The 22,720-nt window shown below is 40.3% G+C and overlaps 1 protein-coding gene across 6 annotated transcripts in view; it reads right to left on the minus strand.

The window, feature by feature from the left end:
• Nucleotides 1-22,720, minus strand: part of rims1a (regulating synaptic membrane exocytosis 1a) — a 128,881-nt gene that overhangs the window by 3,690 nt on the left and 102,471 nt on the right. For all 6 annotated transcript variants that reach the window (XM_075474569.1, XM_075474576.1, XM_075474563.1 and 3 more), the window contains 8 exons: nucleotides 21,916-21,981; nucleotides 16,920-17,029; nucleotides 13,658-13,776; nucleotides 7,521-7,681; nucleotides 7,229-7,443; nucleotides 4,570-4,602; nucleotides 2,476-2,641; nucleotides 1,101-1,213 (listed from right to left, as the gene is read on the minus strand). In XM_075474569.1, the coding sequence (XP_075330684.1) occupies nucleotides 1,101-1,213; nucleotides 2,476-2,641; nucleotides 4,570-4,602; nucleotides 7,229-7,443; nucleotides 7,521-7,681; nucleotides 13,658-13,776; nucleotides 16,920-17,029; nucleotides 21,916-21,981 (983 nt within the window). The remainder of the gene's footprint in view (nucleotides 1-1,100; nucleotides 1,214-2,475; nucleotides 2,642-4,569; nucleotides 4,603-7,228; nucleotides 7,444-7,520; nucleotides 7,682-13,657; nucleotides 13,777-16,919; nucleotides 17,030-21,915; nucleotides 21,982-22,720) is intronic.

A 22,720-nucleotide genomic window follows, 5' to 3' on the forward strand; every position in this document is an offset into this window, starting at 1 on the left:
TCAAATACCAGCTATGCGACCCCAAAAACAAAAGAGAAACAACAAAAAATAGACATGCACACATCCAAATGATTGCAAAACCTAGTCATATAAACATACATGCGCATATTCACAAAAACAAAACATCAGGGGAACCGCGGGGTTGCGAACAGATCGCCACAAACTATAACATCATGGTCATTGCTTTTCATTACCAGAGTACACAAGGCATCAAGATAGGTCATCACCCCCTCCTGCGATGTAGGGGTCCCATTTTTCCCAGAGGGCATCACCTTTGCCCCTTTGTAACCTGAGGCTAAAAGTCAATAGTTCCATAGTTTGGATGTCTTTAATTATGACTTTCCACTGATTAACCGTGGGAGGTTCTGTGTTGAGCCATCTTCTTGTTATGGCTTTTTTACTTGCGGCCATAAAGATTTTCAGGAGGTATCTGTCTTTCTTTGGTAGTTCCATATCCATGTTACCCAGGTAAAATGATAAACAGGTAAAATCAAAATTATACTGCAGGACTTCTCTAATTATGTTTTGAATTCCTTCCCAGAAGGATTTAAGAGTGGGACAGCTAAAGAATACATGTGTATGAGCTGCCATACCATGTCCACATCCTCTCCAGCAAGTAGGTTGTAGTCCTGTCTGCTTAGACTTTTGCTTAGGTGTTATAAAAAATCTGATACAATTTTTCCAGGAAAAATCTCTCCACAGGTGTGAGGTCGTAGTGGTGATTTGTGTGTCAATTATATTTGTCCATTCTTCAGAAGTGATTACAGTTCCAAGTTCTTTTTCCCATTTCGCCTTAATATAGTTTGTTGAGTGGCCTCTTAATTCAGCTATATATCTCTCTCTTCACATTTAATAAAAGCTTTAACAATTTCTCTCTACAAAAAAAAAAAAAATATATATATATATATATATATATATATATATATATATATATATATATATATATATATATATATATATATATATATATATATATATATATATATATATATATATATATATATATATATATATATATATATATATATATATATATATATATATATATATATATATATATATATGAAATATGCAGCAGACACAGAAGGCCAATCACTCACCCATGGCAGGTGTTGCCAGTGTTTGCCGGCCAACCAGCTGACCGGGGCCTAATCCATCCAGGAAGTCACTGAACTGACTGTCGGCCCCTAAACGCATACCTGAGAAGATCAAACTGACACACACAAACAAGTAATCCACTGTGCTCTAGTGTCATACAGTACTGTGCAAAAGTCTTGAAACACACCTCATCTCTGTAGATTTTGTTTCTGAGAAGCCAGATTTTCCTGAGCAATATTTCCCCAGGCTTTCTGAAGGTCTTTCAAAGTTTTTCTTTGGATGTTGGCTGCTTTTTCACTCATTTTCAGTCCAGTCCTTGTACCTGATCATTTTCAGAGGAATGCGGGTTTTTTTTGTTTGCTAAGCCTTTTTACACTGCCCTATGGATCATTCAAGCATTAAAAAAGACGCTAATTCAAGGGATGAACCAGTGTTGTGTTGATACATAACAGCCTAGCAAAGAAACTATTTTAAATTGTATCTTTAGGCACTTTGTTAGCAACAGCCTGTCACAGAGACACACAAATTGGTCCAACCACTTTAACTGTATTTATATACAGTATTTTTGCACAAACAAAGGGATTCCCAATGAGCTACTAGCTAAAAACTTGTTATATCTCAGCATGGTGTGCAGCTCTTTGGCTCCCCCGAACAATGGTGGGATCTAACACCACTGTTTTAAAAACTGATCTTTGTGTGAACCCTGCACATGTGCAGCAATACACATGAATTTGTTGTCATGTTGAAGAGGCCACAAAGGTGCCATTTAAAAAAAGCAGAAACTTTTAAGGTTCAAAACTTCTCAAGAGTTGCTTTAATGTCCTCACTCGTAGAAACGCGACAGGAAAATGTCAGTAGACAGAGCTGGGCAAACTTTCATTTTATGCCAGATCATCAAATCAATGGGAAGTTTCACACATTGCTTCTGTCACAGGAGGAAGGGTCTAACACATAGACAATCTTGGTTGCATTATGACACAGTCAGGATATGATGCATTTGGAGCTTGTGCACCACTAGCAATAACAAGTTGGATGTTTTTCATATGCAATTTACAGGTTTTCCAACTTCGTGTAGCACAAGTGCCTTGGATGTGTAGCTTTCTCTAGGAGAGTTGGATTAAAATCCCAGAAAATCTTTTACCGCATGGAGTAAATGTTTGTATTATTAGAACACCTATTATCTGGCCATAACTGTTTGGGTCTTGTCAGCGTTGTTCTGGTCATTACATATTTACACATTGCACATTACACCAAATTCTCGGAGACAGAGATATGAGCCGCTGCTACGGCATAACATTCTTCTGTGCTCGCAGTGTTTTGACTCTTTATTGTCTGTCTTTTGCTTTGTACTGGCAGCATTTTTTGGTGTGTACATACTTCCCCTCAGAGCTGTAGCTGTTCATGCTGCCATCTGTGGACTCCCTGCTGGCCTGCCGGTTCATGGCTGATCCTCCTCGTGGATACTCCACTGCCATGCCCGTCTCCACGCTCCTCTGGATGCTGCTGCTGCCGGCCTTACTAACCTTCTTACCTGCCGGCGCTTCTGTGGCAAATACAGTGAAATTCTGTTTAGAAAGAGTGATTTTAACAAAGGCAGAAACTTTGACAAGCCTGATAACTTGAAGCTGAGGTTTATCTCTATGCAGGCCAGCCCATGCAAAATAATATTCCATGGTGACCTCACCAACATCTCAAAAAATGGAATACAAAATAAGAAAATTACATTGCTGTACGAGACAAAAATGTGCACAAATTAAGACAACGTGAAATATTTTTCTTTTTCTTTTGAAAGACGCACAATTGTTTTTAAGCAGAACAAACATTTATATTTTGGTGGTGAGGTCACTGCAGGAAGATCTGGATAAAGACAAAAAGTGGCTCAGTCAGGCTGCTCACATCTTGAGTGCTAGCAGGGATGTGAAGGTGACAATTGACAGGTTGATGAAATCCAGAGGTGGAAAGAGTACTGAAAAATTGTAATTAAGTAAAAGTATCTTTACTTTGCCTAAATTCTACTCAGAGTAAAAGTAAAATTACCCATCTCAAAATTTACTTGAGTAAAAGTACAAAATTACTTCATTTAAAATGTAATTTGAGTAAAAGTTACTTAATTAATTTCAGTTTCTTAATGCAAAAAAGGATGAGTCATGAATCAAATTAGTTACAAGTTGTTTTAATCGATTTCAAGGTGTATTAAAGAAGTAAGTTTGAAGTCGATGTTCTGAAAGCCGAAAGCTCCGTTTTGGCTGGCAGGCACATCTTGCACTGCATAATCACATTATTGCCTTTCGTGCGTTTGAAAACGAATAATTTTTCTAAATTTGGCCACGGGTTTTTCTGGCTTTCGTCTCCTCCAGAATGTGTATCCTCTTCGTCTTCGGACCTTTCCTCCTCCAAAGTCTCCACGTCTAGGTTAGCAGCCATCTTCCAAAGCGCAGGTAGCCTAGATCCACCACACCAGATTATGTAACAATGGAAAGGGCGCGCTTAAGGCAAGGCCACGCAATTGACTTTCAGTTCCGGGACTGTTGTTTAAATTTCTGCCCGCATTTAATTTTTCACCATCAATATATGTTTTACTCAGTAACGTGAGGGGTTTTAAATGTAGCGAAGTAAAAGTACTTGGGTCAAAATGTACTCGAGTAAAAGTAAAAATTACACATTTCAAAAACTACTCAGAAAATTACAAATTACTCATAAAAAGTACTCAATTACAGTAACGTGAGTAAATGTAATTCGTTACTTTCCACCCCTGATGAAATCACAGCGTAAATACAACCGTAAAGGAAGAGTTCAGCTCTTTTTAAAAGCCAGCCCTTTTTTTATCTTGAACATAAATTCCCTCAGGTTTAGTTTCATTGTGATACATAAGGAAAAGGCCAGCACAAGAAGCACAGTATGCTATAATAATCAAACCACTCAGTGAAGTTTAAACCAACTCAGCCGGGCTTTTTCTAGAACTGAACCAGCCTTCAAACAAAATGGTGAGAGAGGAGGGTGGAGTAAGGAAGCGTGCCAGAGACAGAGTTCAGGAAGGGTTCACTGATTTCAGAGAACAGTGAGCTTACTATCTACTCCTCAATTTCTGCTCGTACTCGTTTTTTTCTGTGGATCCTTGTTTGCCAGAGTTTGACCCATTCAGTCTGTAACTGGGTTTGTAAGGAGTCTATTGTGATGCTTTATGAATTATTCATAAACTTAAAAACAGACCAAATTTTCAGTCAAACTCGAGGAACATCAGACAAATTTCCTCTAACTTCTTCTATATGATATATGCAGTTCTCTAAACGTTCATCCAAGTGCACAATATGGTAGCATGCTCTCTTTATGATAACCATACATCTGACATATATCATATTATACCATAAGTGAGAACTCTAAGTCTGCATGAGCATTACATCCCTAGACTTCTGTTTTATTAGTGTCCTACAGTGTTCCCTGTAGTGTCTGACTTCCTGCCTTTTGCTTTACCTTTCTGTCTGTCCGCCGCCTTACCCGCTGCCTCTGAAATAACACACAACAACAACAAATCCAATAAATAACAACAATTGTACATATGTTTTCACCGAGCGCCAGTGGTTTGGTAGACACTCGTTGCATGATCCTTTCTGTCCAATGCTGTACAAGTGCATGTAGGTGGTTTTGACCCCTTGACGAAACTAATTATATGACCATATTGCTCTTGTATAAACATATATTTAATCTAAGAATGAATACACACACCAAAATCAATAAATATGTTTATCCAAACTCTCATTCCATGCAAGCATATTAATATTGTGTGTCTGCGTAGTCTCTGCAAGACTCAAGGTTTATTTATCAACATTGTCTTTAAGAATAAAACTGCAGCAGCAAATGGACTAGATGCAGAGTACCAGTCCATATTTAGCAGAATATCCATGGTACCGTGTAGTAAAACAAATACAGTATTTCTACCCAAAGCACATATTCCACACATCAGGGGTACATGTATAGAATCCATTTTTTTCTAAATGGTGGAAAAGCCTTGTAGAAAGCATAAAGAGAGAAAAAAAACCTTTGTGTGGGGTTAGGGGGGTAAAAATGTCCTTGTCAAAGAGCCTTAAATACAGAGCTGATGTGAAAAGCTGCAGCTTTAATGAAGAATGGACTGATAAGTATACATTCATGATGCAAGCTTTCAGTGAATCTAAACCAGTCCGCCTCGTTTGCAACAAAATAATTGCTCTAGCAAACAAATACAGTCATATATATATATATAAACATTCCACAGAACATGCTGTTTTTCAAAGAGTCACACCCTGAGGCCATTGTAGGAAAACTGTATCCTTAGAAGCTGAATATTTCCATAGAAGAGCAATAATGAATAGAACTTAAACTGAATAAGTGAGACCAACAAGTGCACCTCTTCAGGCTGTTTGGATTCTCACCAAACATTAAAAACCTACATTACTCACAAACAAGCTTCATGAGTTAGGTAGATGTGTTATTCCATCTTACCGCATGTCTTTCCCTCTCACAATGCGTGAATGTTCTTTCAGTTTTCAGCTTTTTTTCATCGTGAAACAAAGTCAATAAGCACTTTGCACACACTAATTTCCCTTGAGAAAATTATTTAGCCAAGGGTTTAAATGGGACCTCAGTCCATTGGTGCAGTTGCTGAATGGAGGGAATGTTTAGTGTGTGACACATCAAAGGCTTTGACTGTAAGCGATGAGAAAACAAAATCTTCTGTCTTCTGTTTCTGTCTTACACAGAGCAAGACACAACTAACCACCAGTGCAGACTTACCAGCACCTCAAGAGAAGAGGACAAACACATTCAGTAAACTGTGTCATGAAAGCTACCCGTTTTACGGCTCCAGCTCTCCCAGTCTCCCATGTTGGGAAAAAAATCATAACCTCTTCTAAAGAGATGGAGATCTGAACGTGACTGATATTGTGATGCAGGCAAGTTATATGCTAATGGAGCTTACTGTAAACAGGGAAAACCTCACACAGTGAAGCTACTCAAAAGGACTGGTGTGGCTCTCTTCTCAGTACCACAGAGATTTGAAAATTTAAAGTCATAGTGTGGGGGAACAGCAAGAGGGTTTTTCTGGTTCAAATCCGAGCTGGGGCCTTTCTGTTTGCATGTTCTCCCCGTGTATGCGTGGGTTCTCTCCGGGTACCCACAAACATGCATGTTAGGTTAATTGGTGACTCTAAATTGTCCCTAGGAGTGAGTGTGAGCGTGCATGGTTGTGTGTCTCGTTTGTCTCTGTGTGGCCCTGTGATGGACTGGCGACCTGTCCAGGGTGTGCCCTGCCTCTCGCCCTATGACAGCTGGGATAGGCTCCAGCCACCCCAGCGACCCCACATTGGATTCAGCGGATATAAAAAAAAAGAATGGATTGACGTCATAGTTTGGAAATTAGCAAAAAACATTGAATCTATATAAAATACATATGAACTTACCCATTCAGTCTATCTCATCCCCTCTTAGTTCCATTGGTCTTTATTTAATAGGTTTAAATGAGATTTTTGTTTGATTTGATGTGATTTTACAAAGTTTCAAGCTAATTTTTAAGTTATTTAACTAAATATTTTCATGAATAAATTAACCATAAAGTAGACATTTAAAAAGTGATGAGAGCGATAATATGACATTGGTACGATTTTGCATAGATTTGAATTTAGGTGCACCTTCAGATTTTAGCATATTGCTTGATGTGCCTTAAACACAAAGTACATATCTCCAGGCAAATCAGGCAAGCTCCCGAGCAGGTATCAACTTTGTTTTTCTAACATTTTTTTGAGTTTATGATGCCACAGAATCAATTATATTTAGTTGCAGTTCTCATTCATGGGAGTAATTTAAGTAACATGAGTGGATAATGCTGTTCCTGACCATTGTTGTTTAACAGATTACTTTGTAATGATGAATAGATGTAGTTCAGGTTTAGACTTGGAATAATCAATGGTCAACACAGTTACTGGTTGGGGTGCAGTGTAATTCTACTTTTACAGCCTATTAATTCTAAAATTCTTCAAAGCTAATCCCCATCCCTTTAAAATAAATAAATTGCTGGCCTAGTAAAACCTAAACAGATGTCAACTTTCTTGACAACATAGTTGTTTACTCGGGATGTGCATTTGGTCTGTTCACTGACCTGTCTGGCTGAGCTGCGAGGTACTTCGACTCCGCCTTGATGGCAGGATGGCAACAACACGTTGGCTTAGGCTCGAGCGCCGCTTCTTGATCCCACTCCCAAGGCTTCCAAGCGCTGTGTCTGATTGGCTGCCATCGGCATGCTCCATGCCATAGATCTCACCACTCACACTGGTGCTCTTCATCATGTGGCGGCCCGATGCACGCATAGCTCGGCTGATCACATTTCACAATATATTATTAGTTCTTTGGTTACAGAGAGGCCGTGTAAGATTGTGAATGTGTGTGTGTACCTGAATCGCCCCCGGGGTCTCTCTGACTGAATGGACATGTAGCTGGTGCTACTGATGCGAGAGGCACTGCTGGTTCGAGAGATGGCTGACACGTCACTGACATCACTGTCTGAGGATTTATGGGATACATTTTCACTACTCCTCTTCGGGTCCTTATAGAGCTGCAGAACCCACACATCATACAAAAATGGTGCATGTTGGTATAAAAGTGTTGAAGATATTGATCAAGTTGGTGGGAACCAAAACATCGATAATGGGACAGTGAACTAGGACATATGAAATCTAAGAGGAATGATGGAGTCGAAACAGTTGATGACTATATCCATAAAGAAAGTGACCTGCTTACAGATATCTGAGCTGGCAATTATTGTCATGAGGCAGCTTCATTTTGTAGCTGTGGTTTAAAACAGCCTGTGTTGTGATGGAATTATATGATAACACTTGATGAATCAATAGGCTCGCCAACAAAATTATTCAAACCCCACTGTATTGGATTTGTCATGCAAATTAAAAAAAATTGCTCGGAGCTGTAGCTGCAAATTGTCATTGACAGGTCCAGCTAATGTTAGCCTAAAATGTGACAGGCCTCTGCATCCTCATTGGCCTTGTATTGGCAGTCTTTATGTGGTGCATGGGTTTCAGTGTCCTTGTTTGCCTCATTGGCCTCACCTGTGAAAGCTTGCTTGATGTAGCATGATGCTGATAGCATTGGTTTTGTTTAAACTTTTAACATTGTTTGGTTGTTTTATAAGCAACCCCTTGCTTTTCTCAACTCAGTTCAGTTTTTATTTAATACTCTCCACTAGCAAGCCAAGTCACAAATGGGGGCTTGTCTGGGATCTTTTGAAATTGTAGCAGAGGTTTTTCTTTAAGGTTGATTAAGGTTGTTGGTAAGCTCAACTAGTGACAGTAAGTCTGTAGTGTATGTTGAGAGCATTGTTTACAGAACTGGGCAGTGCTTGAATTTTCAGGAGCTTGTGTGTAGCTTTTGGTAAGCCTTTGTTGTTTTTTATGAGCTTTAAGCTCTTTTTTTTAGACAATTTGTTGCTGATATTCTTTTGCTAAGAGTAGGCAGATTGTACACTTCAGGAGTGCAATCACGTACAATTTTAGTGTTGCAGCTGTGAGTAGAAATGCCCACTGGGTGCAATATTTATCGATGCTTATATAATGAAGTGAGAACATTGGGCCTCATGCAACAACCGTTTGTACACACAGATTTGTTCTTAAATCGTACGTACGAGTGATTTAAAGCAATACAATGTAACTTCTCAAAAAGCCCACTATGGAGCTCCCCCTACAGGCTTGGAGGTAATATACGGTTACACTGTCGTAAATACAACACCCTTTCGCTTTCACGTTTCACGTTTGTTGACGAACCGGTGAGGAGTCAGAAGGTGCAAGCTATGTCGACCGAGAAGGTAAGAATAATCAAATGTACCTGGGAGCGTGAGAGGGGTATATTTGTTTTTGCGGTAGGTGTGCCAGAAAGTAAGTCGAAGTACTTCCGCTCAGCTCCCGGGCCGGTCCAGCAAAGTTACATAGCGCAGTTTTTCCAACTCAGACCCCCGAAGGGCATAGGAGACAGGCCAATCGTAATATTAAAACTCATTCTAGCCGCACAATTTTTTTCAAGCTGTTATTTTAAGGTAGGAATGTTACATAGTATTGCTTTAAGAGAATTTGCGCATTCACCAATCTTTTCAGCTTCAGTAGCCGAGGATCTGACCGCCAAGGTCTCCGCCTTCGGCTGCCACCCAGCTCACGTTGCACCCGACCCCCTTGGCCCCTCCCACGGGTGGTGAGCCTGTCGGAAGGGGGACCCACGTCATTTCTTCGGGCTGTGCCCGACCGACTGGGCACAGACCCGGCCACAAGGCGCTCGCCGGCGGGCCCCACCCCTGGGCCTGGCTCCAGGGGGAGGCCCCGGTGACCCGCGTCCGGGCGAAGGAACGCGTTGTCCAACAATATTGTACATCATAGGGGGTTTTTGTGAGCTGTTCTTTGTCTGGTCCCTCATCCAGGATCTGTTTGCCTTGGGTGACCCTACCAGGGGCTTAAAGCCCCGGGCAACATAGCTCCCAGACTCATTGGGGCGCGCAAACCCCCCCACCACGGTAAGGTGACAGCTCATGGGGGGGACTATGTTTCTCGGCTGGCCTGGGAACACCTCGGGGTCCCCCCAGAAGAGCTGGAAGAAGTGGCTGGGAACAGGGATGTCTGGGTTTCTCTGCTTAAGCTGCTGCCCCTGCGACCCGACCCCCAAAGAAGCGGAAGATGATGGATGGATGGATGGACCAATCTTTTCATATTTTATGTTTTCTTTGAGGTACGAACAGAATTTACGAGTGATCGAGACCTGTCGTAGGAGTTTCGTAAAATAGTCCACTGTTATTCTAATCAAGTTTGCTTTACTAATGGATTGTACATTTAATTACTTTGAAGCAAACATAAATAAATATATACATTATACCCCATAATTATGCCGACATTATTCTGTTTGACTTAAATTATGCACTAATTGAAGGTTAATTTGACTCTGCATATAACAAGGTCAATGGGAAGCGTAACCAGCGGCTGACTTGCTACTTTTGGATGCCTTAGCGGGTCAGGCTCTTGGAAGAAACCGTGTAGTTATCCATGTGGAGACAGACGAATGGCTGACATCGCAATTTAGATTGCCAAGGACTGTGCTGCTGCTTGCTAGAGCCACAACTCCAGAGAGAAACCCAATTCCACCACACGCCCAGGTCCTCACCACCCTTGGATTTTTGGCCACTGGAACCTTTCAGAGGGAGATTGGAGACAGATCGGGTGTGTCCCAGTCCTCTGTGAGTCGTGCGCTCCCCTTGGTCATCAAAGCTCTCATCAGTTTATCACCCATGGTACATCACATTCCCATACACCGCTGTCCAACAAGTACAAATTAAGAGGGACTTTCATGCTGTGGCTGGATTGCCAAACATAATCGGAGCAATAGACTAAACACATATACGCATCAAAGCACCCGTGCCCCTGTTGTGGAGCGCACTGAGCTGAAGGCCAGGTGGGTGCGTCTCCATACAGCGGGGGGGCAAACTGCTCTATAGCCCAGAGAAGGCATGCCAGATTTGCACAATATTGCCATGAACGAGGGTCTCCACCTGAACCAGCCCAGGCAGACCAGAAGGTGTGGTGCCAGAAGACCCCCCTCATGGACCGCCCCATCAGAGTTCCATCATGATGAGGCAACAACTGATTGCATGGCTTTAGTTACAGTCATCGAGCACCTGCTCATGCCGAGATGGTTTTTTTTTTAAGCCATTTTCATATCAAACCATTTCTTTTTTATTTCGGTGACATTACGAACTACAGGTGACACTCGTAATTGCTCCCATTTCTTTGCTTTTTTCTTCAGCAATTCCACTGCTGACTCTGCTAAAAATGACAGATTTTACTTTCTGGATCTCTGAAAGCAGAACTTCAATCTCAGAGCCCCTAAAGTTGTTCTTTTTGTGCCTTGATGCCATTCTCATGACTCAACACTCAACACTTCCTGGCACAGGAGAGAGGAAGCACAGCCTTATATGGTATCATTTTGGGCGTGTAGTATGCAAATTTACTATCCTCTTGCACGTGCACTTAAATACGCACGGGTGGCATTCATCATTTACGCAGGTCGTTTACACACTTTTTCCCAAGTTAAGAGATTTTGTTGAATCTGACGTGGCGTGTTCGTACGAAAAAAGTGAGAGAAATTTAGAATAAAAATACGAAAATGTTCTTGCATGAGACCCATTGTGTTTTTGTGTCACATGACCTTTAATAATGTGAACATATTTAGTCCACTTTGTTGGGCTCACTTGTGATTATTATTATCTTAGTGAGGGCACTAATTTCGTGTGGCATTGATCCACACTAACAGTGCTCATTTTGTGTAGGTCAGGCTCTTAGTCTGTGGTTTGTAATGTTGGAAACCCCCCAACTTGAACTAAGTAGTTAGTGGATTTTAACTGAATTAAGCTGTGGAAGTCACTTTAGCCGCAGCAGCTACTCTTCCACAAAGACACATCCCATGTTCAAAGAGAAACCCCCCATGCTTATGTATATTCTTTCTCTTTTCAGTCTCCAGTGGGACGGTCAAACTCACTTTCCTGGCTGGACTCTGAAGGGGACAGCACATTCCTCTTCTCCCCATTAGGAGAGAGCACAAGGTCTGTTTATCTCAACTCCCTCTCCAAGACCTTCATGATCGGTGCAGAATCACCGTGCTAACTTTAATAGACTATATTGTGCTACTCTGAAGATGCAAAGGGGTTTAACGCAAGCCAAAGAAAAAGTAACAAATCCCTGGCTGTGTTTAAATTGTCCACGAGTTCGCTATACCATGAGTCAGCAGTTATTTTAGTGCTGTTGGAATTTCCAGTTCAAATTTTTCAGTTACAATATAACACACTACAAACTCATCACATGGTAGGCAACACAAAAACCCGGAGTCAGCAGCTACGAGCTGACAGCAGAATTTAGGGCAACCCATCAGTTATGCTCATTATTATTATTATTATTCTCCTTTTTAGACTTCTCATCTATGAAGTGGCTAGTCTCTTTCTCTTCCCGAGCAACAAGGTTAGAGAAATTATTAATAATATATGTACAGGAACCATATTTGGTATTTTAGTTGTTCAGTCTAACCATTAAGAATGTTAAGGATAACTTGTAATGTAAGTCTCTTTATAAATATATGCATGTAAACTCCAACAATATGGAAGCGTAGCTCCAGAAACAGTAATCTACAAACTGTAGTTTTGTTTCACATATTTATTTGCGTTTCCTGGGTAATGTCAGTTCATGATAAGCATTAAATTCATTATATAGTAGCAGTAGTTCCAATAGTATTGTGTGTATTTTCATTTAATTCCATTTCATGTCATTGTCTTCCTCAGAAGTAAAAGATTAAAGTTATCTTATGGCGCTTTTCCACTAGCTCTACACGGCTCGCCACGGCTCGGTTTGGTTGTGTTTCCATTACACTTCGTGCCTCCTGGACGTGGGCGGGGTCGTCGTAACACGGCTGCGCGTGTTGCTGCTCACCCTGTGGCTTTTTGTCGCACAGAAGGCAAGAGAAGAGAGCCAGAGAAGACTCCTGGCCGCCAGACAAAACAGTATTGAAAAGTCCCGGAGAGTTTTGTTACGAGCTTCAAAAAGACGACGTTTGGAGGTAAGCTAACGGTTGCTAACGCTAGCTTTTATTATCCGCGTTATGACGCTTCCAGTGACGACACTCATCGCCCAATCAGTGGAAGGCAGTCGGCTGACGTCACGTTTTAGTAACGCTTCGGCCCGCTTGGAACCAGGGCTGAGGTGATACGGAAAATCGTCCTGGTTGCAGGTACGGCGTGCTAGTGGAAACACACAATAGTGCGCCAAGCCGAGCCGAAGCGAGCTAGTGGAAAAGCGCCAGTAGACAAAAGTTGTGGGTGTTGTGGGATTACCGCTATGCTTCATAAGCTTTCACAATCAGACAATCCTTCCCTGTCTCGTTGACAATAACAATCTAGGTTTTGTAAACAATACATTAGAGTTATTGTTAATGTCCGAGTGATCCTTGATGCTTTACTTAAAGCCTTTATCACCTATCAATACTTTATCTTGCCTTCTCATTTTCACATTTTTTTTTTGCCTGTGATATTTGTTGCATCTTTGAAGCAGTATCAAAGCACTGACACTTTTTTTTTATCGTGTTCGAAACACTCACATTAAACCATTTCAATCTGTTTTTGTCTTACACAGACAAATGTAATTACTTGGATGTTAGTGAGTGTAAAAGTCACAATGTCGCCTTTAAACTGACAAAGATGGCCGGTATACCAGCCAGTATAGAGTACTGAATGTGTTCAATGTGCCAGGTAAATCCCTGATTGACTACATACTTGCAACCTATTAATTTAACTGAGTGGTCTTCACCATTACTGTAACATAAATTATTACCTCCTGAGACATTCAATGTAATTCTCTACGATCCACTTTAGCAGTATTATTGGCTTACGGTAGCTGGCTAGAGTGCTTTTACTTTCCCCACCACTCTCCTGATGAGTTTGTTATAAAGTGAGCTGTCAGGACAATGGAAGACCAAGGCAAGAAAAAAAGCTGTGGTGTACCTCTCGTTTGTTCTTGAGGGCTCGGTCCAGATCCTGTTGGCTGGAGGTACTGGCAGCTGACACCCGGTTAGAATGAACCCTCATCTTGAGTTCGCGAACACACTTCTCTGCTACCAGGGCTGCACATAATACAAAAAACTTTATCAAGTTCAGGCAGTACACATGGAGCTGAACAGAACGATACATAAAAGACTAAAGGCAGAAATTCTTATCCACCCCACTACACATAAAGAGGAGGCCTATCACGCTCCATCACCACTTTCTCTGTAATAATGCTTATCTAACTTTTAGAACTGAAAGATTTTTCTCTCATAGTCTACAACTAGTGAAACTATTTAATCCCCAACAAAGTTCTTCAGTAATTCGAAACCACAAGCTGTTAAAGATCAGTTTGGGGTGTAACTAGATTTTTCGGTTTTGCTGATGAACTTCATCACTATTTATATAACATTAGCATAATCTCTTATTGCCTTTCAAAGAACTGTTTCTTTCTGATCATTAGTATCATTTAGGGGTAGTTAGTTTGTAGTTTAGTTTGTAGTTAGTTTTTTATGATACACTTTCACACGAAAGCACAAAGGTGAGCTACACAGTTTTCATTATAATATGTAACTTTTTTCTAGATCTTAGAGAAGATTTTCCATATTGTATTTGACAGGTAAGTAAACTATTATTAAATAAATATTAATAAGCTACATCTTTATTATGTAAATATATTGAACATTGCCAATTGTTATTATGTATGTGACATTTTTATTATGTCACGCTTTTTTTCTAAATGACTGCTACAATACTAGTTTATAAGACTGCAGCTCGTTCAAATTCCTTACCCTTAACTTATTCCTTATTCCTTAACCCCACATGAGTTAAATGCAAATCATTTGATTCAAACGGTAATGTTGACGCAGTGAGCAATTACTGTTTTCCCAATACTTTTTTTTTCTCATGAATAGACTTAGAAATATGAAAAACTTATATATACAAACAACGCAGCGCAGGCATGTGCATTCGATCACGTCAGACTTCTTGCTTCAATTTTGACAAAGTCAAGCTCAGTCTCGCCCCCATTCTTTCACTGCCTGATTATAATGCCAATTCTTTGGGTTTTTTCTTCCCTTCACATGTCCAGCCCTCACAAAATACTAAAATAAAATTCCAAGCGTTTCCATACTTTTATGCACGTTTAAGGGCACATTCTAATACATGAAACAAATATGTACAATTTTTTAACGATCATTTACCATGATGAAAAACGTTCACATTAATATTCTTACTGGTATATATCAATAATATATACAGTAAAATACAGTAGTTCCAGTAAAAATCTGTCCTCCAATGTAATGGACTGCAGAAGACCAATTGCATCAACTGTTGTAATTTGTGTAAGATAAAATTTACATTGATATTGTCATGTGAAAACGAAAGTTTACCCTCCTAAATTCTACGGTTTTACGCATCAGGTAATAACCAGGTCTCACCAGGTCTAAAAATGAGGTAAATACAACTTCAGTTGAACCACAACGTCTTATTATTTCTTTAGCCAAAACTAAGCTAAAATGTAGAAGTAGTATGTAAAATAACAAAGTGCACCCCAAGATTAAACTGCTCATAGAACCGCCTTCAGCAACAATAACTTGAGATGACATTATCAGTCTCTTTCATCATTGTGGAGAAATTTTGGCCCACTTTTCTTTACAATGTTGCTTCAGTTCACTGAGGTTTGTAGGCTTTCCTAAAGTCCCACCGCAGCATTTAAATTATGTCGAGGTCTGGACTGTGACGATTGCAACAACTTGACTCTTTCCTTTTTTAGCCATTTTGTTTGAGATATTCTGGTGTGATTGCGATCACTGACCTGGTTGCATGTCCCAATTTTGGCAAAGCTTTAGCTGACAGACAGATGGCCTCACAATTGACTCTAGAATACGTTGGTATACTAAGGAGTTTAAGGTCGACTCAATGAAGGCAAGGTGCCCCAGGTTCTTTCGCTGCCAAAAAAAAGCCCAAATCATCATCCCTGCACCACCATGATTGACAGTTGCTATGAGTGTTTGTGCTGGTATGCTGCACATTATGGCCAAGCATCTTCACTTTGGCCTTGTTTGTCCAAAGGACATTGTTCCAATAGTTCTCCATTTTGTTCGGATGTAGCTCTGCAAACTTGAGCTACCCTGCCATGTTCTTTTTAAAAAAAAAAAAAAAAAAGACTTTCTCTTAAAACCCCTCTCGACAAGCTGAATTGATTGAAAGTAATGACTACTCCTGGCAAGATTTGCAACTGTGCTGAATGTTTTTCACAAAAAAAAAAAAAAAATCTTTCTCACTTAAGAATGCAGATGCAGTCCAAATTGTTTGGAAGGGACGTTATAACCCTTTCGCGATTGATGGGGCAGCAACAATTACTTCTTTCGGAATCACTGCTGATATCATCACTCATTGCGTTAACACAAGCCTGAATGCTTCTGATTCTATAGAAGTGCTCACACTGAATGATAATCAGTTAATGAAATACATTTGATTAGCAGCACCTGGCTGCTATTTACCCTCATAAAGCAGTAAAAGTGGATTTAGTTTTTCACTCACTGCATCTGATTTAGGCTTAGATTGTATTAAATAACAACACAGTATAATATGTCACGTGTTGTTGTTCATCTGAGGTTGTGAGGTCCAGACAATTCATTATTAATATATCATAAATAATATCCAGACATGTAAAAATCTTAGAATTGAGAGAAGGAGCATTTTATGTTTTAGATGACTTTTGAGTATTCTTGCTAATAACAGACTAACAAGTGGAGGTAAAACTACAACATTTGCCCTGACTGAAATGGACTGCACAGGCTAATAAAAACAGTGTGTTGGCTACATCAGCAGTCTATTTCTGAAGGTCATTTGTACAGCCATAAACAAGACTAAGGATCGACGGATGACATCAGTATACACTTGTGGATCTGTGGTCGACTTCCTTTGCGACACTGCAATCTCTCGTAATCTAGCAGCTTCAAACTAAAGACCTAACACACAGACTTAGTGATGGATAAAAAGCTAGTGCATCCCAGTGCAAACCTGACTTTTGACCATAATAAACTAATCCACATCTATCAATTTAAGGGAATTTTGACAAAATTGCCATTTTGCAGCCAATGACAAAGGATTCCTTGTCGTGATTATTATTATTTATTTTTGGGTTTAATAAATTAAAGATAACTATGCTCAGGATATAAGAAATGATACAATACAGAACATATCTTCCTCATCATACCTTGTTCTACGGTGCTACTCTGAGGTGGAAGCTGCGGGAGCTGCCTCACTCTCCGTGCTGACGAAGACGCCGCCGAGGAGGAAAGAGACGCACCGCCTTGCATGCGCCCCCTAACACAAAGAACACACACACACACACAATAAAAAAAAATAAAATAAAATAAAATAAAAAGACAAGAGTAAAACAGACAGAGGGGGAAACAGACAAAAGAGAATCAACATGAGAGTAGAAGAGGGAATAGAAACAAGGACGACAGGAGTGGGAATAAGAAGAAGAAATTCAATACAAGTCCTCGTGTTTGTGGTCCAGGTGACAGCGGGGCCACTTATCCATTGTTTTTTTATTTAAATTTTAGTTTTTTTGTGTTCATCGTGTTCTAACAATATCCATTACATAAGGGCTGTCACAGTACCTGATTTGCAATACACCATAAATATGAATAAAAGCATTCATGATAATGATGTTGCTTAATAAATACATTGCTATTATCTCTTTGTCTTTTATATATTGTGATTCCCCTAATTTACATGTACAAATGTACAAAAACACAGCAGTGAGACGGTTAATCGCTGCTTGAATTTCATATTATGTTGACTTAAAGTATGACGAGCAATGTTAAAGTTGTACAAAAATAAATAAATGACTGTATGTAGCTACTGGAAAAGCATCAACTAAGGGAAATCAGAGAACAGCAAAAGCATTGGTGCCACCATCAAATCTACAGTCGAGCAAGATGAAGCTGGTTCAGGGGTTGACTGTTCGAGGTCCTGTTGCCAAACAGAGCAGCAAATCAAGATTTAGAGAGTGAAAAACCACAGAGAAGGGCGAAAGTCTTCCAAGAACAATCCCGTCATGTTTGCGGACGTTCATTCATTCTCATACAGTCTCACAAAAGACTCAGAAACTCTGTAAAAAATTAGTTTGGCCATTTTTTTTGGCAGAACATATAACCCTAATCAGTTTAAAAAAGATCAGAAAACAAATGCCAGAGTTATTAATGTATCTTTTTCAAATTAAAACATACACTAAATTAGCAAAAGTATTCACTCACCAATCCACATAACTAAATTCAGGTGTGCCATCACTTCCATGGTCACAGGTGTATAAATTCACGCACCAAGGCATGCAGACTGCTTCTACAAGCATTAGTGAGAGAATGGGTCGCTCTCAGGAGCTCAGTGGATTCCAGCGTGGTACCGTGATAGGATGCCAACTGTGCAACAAGTCCTGTCATGAATATTTCACCTTCTACTGCCAGTGGTATTAAAGGGATAGTTTGCCTCTTTTTACATGAAGCTGTATGACATCCCATACAGAGAGAAAATAGCGATTGTGAGGTCTGACTTTTTCTGGACGAACGATTTTGTGATACAAATGTAATTACTTTTTTGAACGCACATTTTTTTAAGAAGCAAAACGCTTCATTTTTGTGGCCCCAGCCAACTAGCCGGACTACCTTCGTCAACGCCAAAACTCGGCTGGAACTCGGCTCACAGGACGCAGCAGGGGGTAAGTCAAATCTAATAAATGATATTGCTAATATAGGATGTCATACATCTGTCATACATGTCAAAAGAGGCAAACTATCCCTTTAATACAAAGTGGAAGCGATTGGGAAGGACAGCAACTCAGCCACGAAGTGGTAGGCCAGGTAGAATGACAGAGTGGGGTCAGCGGATGCTGAGGCGCGTAATGTGCAGAGATGCGTTCTCTGGAGTGACGAATCACGCTTCTCCATCTGGGAATCTGATGGAGGAGTCTGGGTTTGGCGGTTGCCAGGAGAACGGTACTTGTCTGACTGCATTGTGCTAAGTGTAAAGTTTGGTGGAGGGGGGATTATAATGCGGGGTTGTTTTTCAGGAGCTGGACTTGGTCCCTTAGTTCCAGTGAAAGGAACTCTGAATGCTTCAGCATACCGAGAGATTTTGGACAAATTCATGCTCCCAACGTTGTGGAAACAGTTTGGGGACGGCCCCTTCCTGTTCCAACATGACTGCGCACCAGTGCACAAAGCAAGGTCCATGAAGAAATGGATGAGCCAGTTTGGTGTGGAAGAACCTGACTGGCCTACACAGAGTCCTGACCTCAACCCGATACAACCCCTTTGGGATGAATTAGAGCAGAGACTGCGAGCCAGGCCTTCTCATCCAACATCAGTGTCTGACCTCACTAATGTGCTTCTGGAAGAAGAAATTAAAAAATTCCCCATAAACACACTCCTAAACCTTGTGGAAAGCTTGTCCAGAAGAACTGAAGCTGTTATCGCTGCAAAGGGTGGGCTGACAACATATTAAACCCCATGGATTAAGAATGGGATGTCACTTAAGCTCAAATGCGTGTAAAAGCAGATGAGTGAATACTTTTGGTAATATAGTGTATTACCTGTTTTATTATAAGTTTAAAAACTCTGATTAAAAATTGCCATTTATTGACCAACAACTGTAATTCTCCTCCGACTGTTGAGAATGATCTAATCAATAATTTCTCGAGAGGTATGCTTAATTGTTGAAGATAGACCATTTTGCAGAACAAACATTTTACATTTATCAATCTGACACTTATAAGTACACAAAAAACGACTTCCACATAAAACATAACCAATAAATATACAAACAACATCGTCCAACCCTGTTATGTGACAAAGACATTTCCTAGACACAAACACAAACTGACACAGGTAGGCAGAAGTGAAAGCAGCCCTGTCTTGTTTCTCTCCACCACAGTGTACACAAGTAATGAAAGAGGATCTGTCACAGTGTCAGTGGATTTGGCCTTGGGGGTTGGTGGGGGTGATTCAAAGGGAATCCCTTTACCGAGGGGCAGTAATGAGGTTTTCTTTTCTCTGGAGCCCGTTAAGATGGTGATGGGCTCCATTCTGATGCACACACCAACACAGATGTGCACAATCACACGAGTGCCATACAAACCCCACAATGCAGTGTGTAAGCAGCAGCATGCAGGAACAGAAATGGGGTTGTGGGAAAAAAAAGGCAGAACAGGAATAAATAAACAGCGCAAATAATGTTATGTGACACATTATCAAAACTTTATGTTATCATATAAAGTTAAACGTAGATCCTGGGCTGTATTTCTACTTTTCACAAATGTAATCTGTATGTCAATCTTTTTTTGGTCATTTCAAAACATTTCAACACTGTCACATGCTCAAATGAACATTTAGCACAAGCTAACGTAAACATCTCATTCAACGTTTTCAAAAATAAATGATGGCTAAACATAACCTGAGGGTAGCCACATGGTTTACAGATTTGAACTGCTTGTATGCACATTGCAATTGTTTATGGGTCATTCATAAATAATGCATGGAAGGTAAACTTTTGAAAATGTACTCCAGTCAGCAATTGAATCCTCCAAAAAAGATCTGGCTTAACCATTTCACTGTATAAAAGAGAATAGAGGCTTAATCAACACATTCTTATTCCCAACTCGTAATACACACTCAGTCAGGATCCCCTTTACATCAGTTTTCAATACATGAGGTACAACTTTACTGTCTTTCTGAGGGAACTGCTCTGCAGCTGCGTGATGCCAGATATTCCTCTGCCACAGCAAGGATTCACCGGCTAAGCCTATAGCAAACAGCAACAGTAAAACACAATTTTATAATCTTTGCTAATGAATAAGTAGCAGCAGCTGCATACAGAGTATGAAGGAACTCAGTATACATCCCTCCACCTGTGTTGTACTTCCTTCTTTAAGTTCATTCATAGGACCAAACTCCACAAAAAAAGGCTCCTAGCCAAGATACAAACCAGGATCATTCTTGCTGTGAGGCGACATTGCTAACCAACAGATCCTTATTTCAATTTCTGTCTGGATAAGATTAGGCATGACAAGTAGTGAGATAAGGGATTAAAATGAGCAAAAAAATTAATTTGATTGTTGAATGCACCACAAACGTACTCCATATTACAACAGACGCACATTCAGCGACAGTTATGTTATCAGCTTAGGGAACCATGCACTTTTTAAAAGTGACACTTTTGGGGGTACCTGGTGCATTTAAAACTGACACAGCCAGCTTCTGACCATCTATTAGTATAGCATGTGACGAAATGGGAGTGAAAATGCATAAGCTTCCCACATAATGTTGGTTTTGAACAGAATAAGTTTCTTGCTTAAAAGGGCAACATGGTACCCTTGGAAAAATCATACTTACATACTAAATCCACATCACTGCCTTTTTTTATGAAGACAGTTCAATACATTGACATTTGTCAACTGATACAGTCACAACTCCACACAAATCAATGCAATTTTTGTCCATGTAGGGCAAAAATACTGTATCTGTCTAATTTGGACCTACATTAAAAATTGTGAATTTAGTTCGCCTATTTTTTTTCTTCTTACAGCAACACTACAATTTCCCTTTGGGGATAAACTAAGTATTCTAGTTAGGGCTGGGTGAGTTAACTCGTTGTTATCGCGTTAACTAAATATTTTATGGCGCATTAACGCAGGTTTTATTAATTTATTTAAAAAAAAATTTTTTTTAATAAACATGTTTTTTTGGGCTTTTGTGCCTTTAATGGATATGAAAGTTCAGAGAGACAGGAAGCAGGGGGCAGAGAGAGGGGGACCAACACGCAGCACAGGGCCATCCAATCCAGGACTTGATCAGGGGACAGCTGCAGCGAGGACTATAGCCTCTGTACATGGGGCGCCTGCTCAACCCACTACATCACGGACCACCCCTGTTTTATTATTTATTTTATTATCGTAAAAGTCTGTTGCTCACAGGCTTTTATTTTGTAAAAGTCTGTTGCTCACAGGCTTTTATTTTGTAAAAGTCTGTTGCACTAATAGAACACTTGAATTAACCAGTGTAACCACTCTCAAAAACAAACAAAAAAAACAACGCAACCCTACTAAAGACCCTCCTAATGACTTTGTTAAAACTGTCGATTGAACTTGCAAAGCTCTGCCTGTCAATGAGGATGGTTGACATGTGCTGAGCCCACAGTACATGTCTTACCTGCCACTGTCAGACAGCTTCCTGCCAACAGTCTGACATTCAGGTGGCTCCAGGTTCCGAGGCTGCCTGGAGAATGGTGGATGAGCAAAGGGAACAGTACAAAACAGAATAAAAAGATGAATGGGCGGATGGAGGACGGTATGATGGAGAATAAATCACTTAGATTTAGAAGAGCTTGACTGTGTCATAGGTTGTCACTGGTCTTACAAGTTTATGGTCTGGAAAAGGGAAGCATGCTGTGATTGATGGTATGATGGTGATAAGAATAAGGAGTGTCACACACTGGTGCTTCATCCATAACTGTGCCTATGAGCACGTGTGTCCGCGTTGGTGTGTTTGCACATAAGTGTGTGAACATAAGTGTGTGTGTACCTCTTCTTTGTACTGAGGTGAATTAAAGACTCTTGAGAGGGAAGTAGCATCCATATTCTCCATTCATGGACATGAAGATGACAAGGACACACACAGAATCACACTTATGATATGAATTATGGAAATCATGAAATCTGTCATATCTGAGCACAAAACTTTGAAAAAGTGACACTTCGCAAAGACTCAGAGGAAAAAGGCGAGAACACAAAAGCTGCAGATTCCCAGAGCAAAAAAGTGGACTGCAAGAAGCAAAGACAGCAGGGAAGGATTTCACACCAGAGTCACAAAGGACTTTAAGTTGCAAGCAGCACACACCTCACACTAAAAAAGTGTGAAGGAAGGATAGAGAGTCAACAGAACAAAACTACAGCAACAGCAATCACAACCAAAGACTAATGATGCTACGACTCATCAAACTACATATCGAACAGCA

This window comes from Odontesthes bonariensis, chromosome 2 (assembly GCF_027942865.1).
Source record: "Odontesthes bonariensis isolate fOdoBon6 chromosome 2, fOdoBon6.hap1, whole genome shotgun sequence".
Classification (NCBI taxonomy): domain Eukaryota; kingdom Metazoa; phylum Chordata; class Actinopteri; order Atheriniformes; family Atherinopsidae; genus Odontesthes; species Odontesthes bonariensis.